Genomic DNA, 8,199 nt, shown 5'->3' with positions numbered 1-8,199 from the left:
ATAATAATAATAATAATAATAATATTGTAACGATCCGTGCATTTGTGTTGTACTGTACTTCTGCTGTGTGTGTCTAATTTGTTCCCGTTGTTTGTAATTGTGTTCCCTTCCCTCTCTAAATTTCCTGCCGCTGTTTAACTCTGTCTCTGTTGCTGTGTGACCCTCCCTAGCCTGCGCGCAGGGGCATGTTCTGTGTCTCCCCTGTGATTGGTCCCGTCTGTGAGTCACTGTGTGTGTTCACGTGTTCCGTGTGCTCCCATTAGCCCAAAATGTGCGGCGGAGGAGCGATAGGAGGTGTACCTCCGGTACCGATTATAATTTAAGAAGGCACAGCGCTGCCATTTGTTGTTGTTGTTGTACTGTGGTTGCCATGGTTCCTGAGTAACTGACAGGGAGCTGTGGATCTGCGGAGATTCTGTGCAGAATCTGACCAATTTAGCCAATGATCTTATAGGATCTCCGTGAATGCACCCATTGACTAAATTGGCAATTTCTGCACACAATCTGTGCAGAATGATCTCCGTGAACACACACGGTGTGTGTGACGCTTAGGGAAAACGGTGCTGAATTCAGCTTTTGGAATAAGGAACACGTTGTTTGTCTCTGCTGTTTTCTGGCTGCCCATCGAAACGCTCCAGTTTTTTTTTAACAACACTTAAGAAGGAAAATGACAAGAACCATGTGTTTCTGGTTTAGTAAAAACGTTACTTACCGATATAATGATCGTGTTTTCAGTCTGTTAACTAAACTTTAAACATTCAATTACAATAATACAATACAATTACATTGACAAACACTATTTGCCTAAATGTTTGTTCTAATTTTATTTCCAAAATTATTATTTTCACTTCTGAAGCACTGTAAACAGTGAATTGAATCATTGTTGTGCCAACCTAAGAAAAACAGTCTGGGGCATACATAAGCCTAACCTTTATTTTTTATTGTTTATACAGTATATGACACGAGAAAAACAACTGTGAATTTCACAAAAGTGGAACAAAACAAATAAATACAAGATGTGTACCAGACGGCGCGTGAACGCGCATCTTTGAAAACGCGTGCGCGTGCAAAAGTAGCTCACAACACAGGAAGTCAATATCAACAAGAGAATAAATATAGTTTACACATAGAGACCAATTATATGGTTGTACGTTTCGTATTATGTTGTATATTTTCCCTCGTTGTTAGTTGTATTAATGAGGAACTTACTCCATTTCTTTTGTAAACAGCTTCTGTTCGCGCCTGTGTCAGCTGACCTAAGAATGTCAACATCTTTTCACCGGCAGCCGGTTTTGCATGTTAGTAAGTTAGGTATTGTTAGCATATCGTAGCACACAAACCTACATTGTTTCTGTGATTGAGATTCGAGCTGTAGGACAACGAGGTTTGTTATTTGTATTTAATGTTGCATCATATCATTGCTGTAGGTGTAGTTGCAAATTGAATTTGCTTAGTCACGGTAATGGTATAATAAAAACAAACAATTTGCTGAATCATTCTACGTTCGCTTATATTAATGGTCGGTAGACGCACTACTGTGCTGCCTGCATACAGTCTCATTCTCGGTTGTCATATGCAAAGACGTGAGACTGGTAAGTTGTGAGCATAAAAAACATATTTAAAGAAGTCGCAGGTTTCAAGATTGAATGCTTATAAGCAATAACTTGGGTGTTACTTTATGGAGATTTTGTGTAGGCTAAGCGTGATCGTGGTCGATTGGTAGTTTATTTATTGTCTACTCAACAAGAAATGCTACACATTTAAATCTTGTTAATACAATTGCTGTATGAAGCAGCGTAATGTTATGTATACCTATTTGAGACCGAGGTCCTTATGACAAGCATTTTATATTGGAGCTGGGTTCTCAAGAGGTTAGTTAGTTTGTTGTTGTTGTTGTTTTTGTTGTTTATTTATTTATTTATTTATTTATTTATTAGAAGACGCCCTTATCCAAGGCGATTTACATTTGTTACAAAATATCACATTACAAAATATCACATTACAGACAGTAGCAGTTATAAAATACAATAAAATCAGTAGTAAGAGCAAATTCAAATGAGAAAATAAAAAATAGAGTAAATAATTACATTTTAGTCTGATTACGACTAAGAGCAGTTAAACTTAAAATATTTGGTTATAGGAGTTATTACTTTATATATATATATATATATATATATATATATATATATATATATATATATATATAATATATATATATATATATATATATGAGCTTATATATATATATATATATATATATATATATATATATATATATATACACTATCAAATTTAAGTATTAAAAAAAGTTTGAAACAGGCTTTTATTACTGTGGTAGGAAGTTTTTGCGTGGCATATGAATTGTCACAGGCTTCTTCGATAGCTTTTAGCGAAATGTAATCGGTACTGGGTTGAAAAAAACAAACAAACAAATGTTGGCATCAGGGCAGTGGAAATGGGGGTGGGAGTCTGCAGGGAAGTCTCTTCTCTCTTTGAAGACTGAATATCAGTTCATTTATAATGTAATAGATTCAGATATTTGACAAAAATTAACCCATATGTGTTTTTAAAATATTTGTTCTTAACAGGTGTGAGTAAGGTCTAGAAAATCTCATTCTTAACAATGGCCCTTCGGAAAGTTGTCAAGACTGTCCTTAGTGTGGAACAACAAGAGGGCGTTGGTGCCCGTGTTCGCAGAAGCATAGGTCGGAAAGAGGTAGGTGGTAAGGCATTGCCAATGTGCTGTATGCCCTTAACTAATTACTTGTAGCAAATCTCCAGAGATTTGAACAGGTGCCGTGTTAAATTCCATGTCCTCCCAGAAGTCTAACCCTAAATTGACTGCTAAAAATAATGAAGCGCTTATAAAAGCTGAGGGCCAAAATACACTGAAACAGCGCAGACCACATCTCAATTACAAGAAGATCCTCTATTATTTAGTCCTCCTAAGCCTTTTGTTTTGTGGCGAATTGTTGGGTTTTGTGATGGATTAATGACCACTGGGGGCGTTCAGACCACCAAACTCATTTCAGTTGTAAACCAGATTTGAATACATGCCTCCTGAGGTGAAAGGCATTAGAGACTAGGCCATTACTGCCCTGCTGTGCCACCTTGCTCTCTTAAGGACACCCCACTGCAAAAAAAAGATGTGCAGTTATGTCTCTGAATAGCCTTTTTCCTGATGCTGAGTTCCCCTTGGTGCCTTTGCAGAGCTTTGAAAATTCTGTTAATTTCTCTCAGGGATTTCATTGCTAACCAATGTATCATTAGTACCTTATTACAGTAAATAAACCTAGTCCCCACTACATTGCTTTACAATATGACATCCTACAATAGTATTGATTACATTGGTTCTTTTCTCTCTAACTTCAGCTACAAAATTTAGATCCTTTTTTGATGTTAGACGAATTTAAAGTCTGCAAGCCAGCAGGCTTCCCTGACCACCCACACAGAGGTTTTGAGACTGTAAGTAATTTTTTTTAACCATGTTTTATTTTTATTAAGCAATACTTTATCTCTAACCCTCAAAGGGGAGGCATCTCTATTCTTCTCCTTCTAATGCATTTTTCTTTCTTGACACCCTATAACTTTTGAAAAAGTTAATTGTTCTAGACATCTACTGATTTCCTATTACTGGTAGCTCAATGGAAGGGGTGGACATCATTTTTGTTCACCAAAACAACTTTTCTAGGTAAACCTCTCCTGTGACAGGAGCTTGTACACTGTCATTACATTGTCATATTATAAACCTCTCGACATATCAATGATACTTTTCCACTGATTAATATAGCTTCATGTTTACAAATCATTCAATCGGACATGACATTCCTCTTAGATGATGCCCCCGGGGGTGCGTTTCTATTTATAGTTGTTTTTATGTTACAGTACATTCATTTGTTTTAATATGGAAGCATATACAATATTAATCTTAAACTTACATCTGAAATGATCAGTATGGTAGTTCAGTTTCTAACTTTTCCAGCAGAGGGTACATGTAGGTCTGACTTCAATGAAAAACTAGAATAGCAGTTCCATAAAAAGTTAGTATGCACTGGAACAGAGATGGACAGTATCTAAAAAAAGCTAACAATAATACAAATTATAAACCGTATGTAATCCTGCAGCCAATCAGATTTCAAGTAGACTCGTCATTATTGAAAAAAAAATAAAAGCATTAAGTTAATTTTGTCTAAAACAGATGTTGGCATTTATTACATTCTAGATAGCTGTTATTCTGTTATTGTCTTAATTGTTTCCACAGTCAATTACCCAGTAGTCATATTAATGGTTTATTTTACATTTTGATGGAATTTGCCATGCCATTAACTCATATTATGCTTTGCATGCAAGCGGGAAATCCAGACTATCCACTATGATTTAATTTAGTGGGTTCATTTGACTGAAGTTCATTATAATAGAGAACTGAAATCTGATCAGTAAGAAAAAATATATAATTATTCTCTTATGGTTTTCAAGCACCTGGGAAGATACTGTTTCTGAAAGAGCGTTTTTTGTGTGCGGAGCATGCCTTTGCGTGCTTGTAAGTGTGTGCTTTTTCTGTTGAGAAAGGAGATCCCTGTGCTGCACCCATTGCTTATTTTTTTTTTTTTGTGAACTTAACAACAAACACCTGCTCTTACTTTCCCGTAGGATTTAGTTACTGGAAATTTTAAGACCACAATGTAGTCATGTACTGATGTATAACTGTAATGTAATCCTTCCATCCAAGCATTGTGCGTTCATGGCTTTTCTTCTCGGTGATGTCAAAGTCTTACTGAGATTTGATTTATCTTCCACAAATTCTGCTCCCCATATTAACGATGCTCCCTCCCCCTTAGGTTTTCACAGCTCCTATTGATTCCTGGTTCACTGACATAAACAATAGTCAATTTCTTCTTCCCAGAATGCTATGTGAAAATGACACTATAGTGCGGTCTTCCTGGTTTCTACTGCATTGCAACACAATTTTGCATTCAATGTGGGATCTCAAGGCTGACTGCAGAATAGCAGTCAAAACATGCACATAACAAGTGCAGACATGCACAGATATACTTTATTTGCCATTGCAACTGGATACATTTTACACTTGCAATTATTCTTAAAGAAAAATTGTTAAAATTCTTTAAGAACTTTTAATATGATGTTAAGCAAACATGGACACATTTTTCAAACAGGGTTTTGTTCACTGTCTAGTATTTGTCAGTGGTCAAACTAGCTGACTTGTGGTCTGCTTGTTAATGTTTTTGAAGAGCATATCTAAACATTCTCTTAGGTTAAACGGTGCTTTGAAAAAATAGAATAGGTTATTAAATCCTGTGTAAAACAGTTGAAAAGTGTTTTATAAATGGCAAACTTGATTCAATTAATCAAAATGGGATTAAAAAAACAAAACAAAACAAAAAAAAGTTGTTAACAAAACAGTCTTTAAAATAGGCCTAATAGTTTTGTGACTAGGGCCCTCCATTCCTAATCAACACAGTTCGATACAAAAACAGTACCCACTGGAAACAAGGTTTAACTTACCAAATGGGCAACCTGCGGGAAGAACTGTAAAAATTCATGGTATTAACATAAATAATTAAATATTATTATTTATTTTTTTAAATCTTGTAGCGATGCCATGCCAGTCTAAATATACTTGCTGAAGATCAAAATGTTCCTGGATAAACAAACTTGTCAACAACATTATAGAATTATTCTCACACTTCTTTACATTGTCTACCTGCACCCATCTTAAGCCAAAGCGTCCTAGTTTTCTGGCACTTGACAAGCCTTTAATAGCCCTTTTGGTGTCACTTTCTTGTTCTGGTATAGACAATACCTCCCCACACACTCGTTTCCTTCACTTGCATGTAATCATGTGTTCTGATTGTTTGATGCAAAATAGTGAAATAATTTACAGAAGGCTGATTTGAGTAGCCTTTTCACTGCCCTGTATGCTTCTGGTGTGTTGTGATTTTCCCAGGTTGCAATCCCTTTGGCGTACTTAGTTGCAGTTCTCTAATCCAAGTTCACAGGATACTCTCAGCTTGAGCTCAGGAAACTGCGCCAGACACAGCTGCTGACCTCTAACTTGTGGCTTAATTCAACCTGCTGGGTGCCAGCAATGGCTGGGATAATACATACAGCTAAAGAACATTATGTTAATGGTGTTGATCGCAGTGATTCCATTATATTTAACACATAATCACGTTACAGCTTGCTTAAATGATATACGTTACAATTGCAGCCAGTATGTCATCGGAATTACCAGTAGGCTTGTTGTGCTTCACTATGTATAACCTTCTATAATAGACACATATGTAGCCAATTTTAGGCTCTTCGTTCACTGTAAATTACTGGATGGGTCAGACCAGTCTGTTTTTGCAGATGTATATTTGACTGTTTTAAGAATTGCCTTTTATAGTGTGAGTTAAATAAAACAACATTTTCTTGGACCTAGAGCAACGTGATTAGAATATAGGCTATGTTTTTGTAATATTCAACAGTTTATGTAATTTGGCAAATTAAAATGTTTTTTGTACAGATATGTCAGTTATAACCTGTAACAGGCTATCATATTAGGCTTTACAAACTTTACCTGCAGAAACCAATTCTACTAGGAAGTTGAGTATGTTTTACATTACACAATCTACAAAGGGACTCTTTCTGAGAAATGTTAGTTAAGTCTGCCATATATTACGATGGCTCTTCCAATTGTACATTGATCGCAGTAATCCCATTATATTTAACACATAATGTAGTTATATGTAATTGCTTCAATTTATTAGAAATAATATATCTGATACCTACTAGGTTGAAGTAACTCCCCCTTTGGTATGTAATACCTAAAGGTGCCCCCATTCAATAATATCACTTGTATTGAATAGTATTCTGTCTGCCAGAGGTTAATCTACTATATACATTTAGATGCACAGAAAACTTCATATGAAACTACTGACTGCACTGTGTATTTGTTTGATTGTACAATTTGAGTTTACAATATATTCTGCAGTGTTTCACTGTTCTCTTCTAATCCTTCAGGTTACTTATTTAATACAAGGTACTTCTGCCCATGAAGATTTCTGTGGTCACAGCGGTACAATGAAAGCAGGGGATTTACAGGTAAAAAAAAATAAGTATTTTTCTTTTATATGGTTTCCATAAATCTTACCTGTTGTGCACATCCATTCATTATATAGGTCTCAAATGTGAAGTTGTGAAAGCAACATGTTAAAGTGAACATGTAATTAAGCAATAAAGAACACTGGTGTGTACATTACGTGCGATTTTAGAACTGCAAAAAAAAGATTGTGGGACAGTGATTGAATTGTATTTTAAAACATGATATTTGGTCCTTTTTCATGAAAATACATGAAAAGATGTCTGGGATTACTGTATTTTGTTAGCTACAGTCGCCTTAAGCAAAAAGATAATACATATTTGAAAAGTATGTTTTACCTTTTATATATATATATATATATATATATATATATAATATGTTTAATCTGAACTTGAAACAGTATTTAATAAAAGTCTTGACTGATTATTACTGTTGAACAGCTATTTAACTTTGTGCTTAAAGGGAGGTTACCATACTCATTACTGGAATAAAGAGTTGTATGTTTTTATAGCCTTATATTTTCAATTATTTCTGGCCAACTAAGTCTTCCAACTAACCTGGGGCAATTTCTTTAAGCTTGGTCTCCAGTCTGGTGTATGGTGGATCGGTGTTTTTCATTCCATTATGCAAGTGATACAATCTTTCAATAACAAAAACAGCAGCAGCAGCTTGTGTTCATGTGCAGTAGTACTGATTTTACATTTAATCAGCACTTCAAGGTCCTTAAGAGTATTTATAAACAGCAGCCACAACTACAGCTATGGCCAAAAGTTGTGTGGAGTAGGGTAATGCAATTCTGGCCACAGTAGCTGTAGATTGCATTTATAAGCCCCATTAAATTGCTAGTTGTTCAGCATGCTTCTAAAACATTTAAGTGAGGAAATAATGTACCCTAACTCGCCATTCCCACCCCCAGCCAAAAGAACCAGACAACACAAGCAACTACAAACTGCCGTAATCAGGTAAAACATACAACTCTTTCCAGATCACACAAGAGACAATGTCAATTACATCACGGTCTTCCGGTACTGATGTATTGTTATAAATGTTCACTTCAACACACAGACATCCACTTAAGGTTGCAGAGCCATATCATC

At 35.5% G+C, this 8,199-nt stretch overlaps 1 protein-coding gene across 2 annotated transcripts in view; it reads left to right on the top strand.

The window, feature by feature from the left end:
• The first annotated feature begins 1,073 nt into the window (after positions 1–1,073).
• The window catches only part of pir (pirin), a 38,598-nt gene continuing 31,472 nt past the window's right edge, over positions 1,074–8,199 (top strand). Inside the window, exons 1-4 of one of the 2 annotated variants that reach the window (XM_034010425.3) lie at positions 1,074–1,384; positions 2,589–2,716; positions 3,373–3,465; positions 7,024–7,104. In XM_034010425.3, coding sequence (XP_033866316.1) covers positions 2,624–2,716; positions 3,373–3,465; positions 7,024–7,104 — 267 coding nt within the window. In that variant the 5' untranslated portion in view covers positions 1,074–1,384; positions 2,589–2,623. Of the gene's footprint in view, positions 1,385–1,416; positions 1,593–2,588; positions 2,717–3,372; positions 3,466–7,023; positions 7,105–8,199 lie in introns of those variants that run through there. The other variant, XM_034010423.3, reaches the window with a different exon arrangement.

Source organism: Acipenser ruthenus, chromosome 8, assembly GCF_902713425.1.
Source record: "Acipenser ruthenus chromosome 8, fAciRut3.2 maternal haplotype, whole genome shotgun sequence".
Taxonomy (NCBI): Eukaryota; Metazoa; Chordata; class Actinopteri; order Acipenseriformes; family Acipenseridae; genus Acipenser; species Acipenser ruthenus.
Note: the sequence above shows the minus strand (reverse complement) of the source record. Positions and strands in the feature narration are given on the sequence as shown.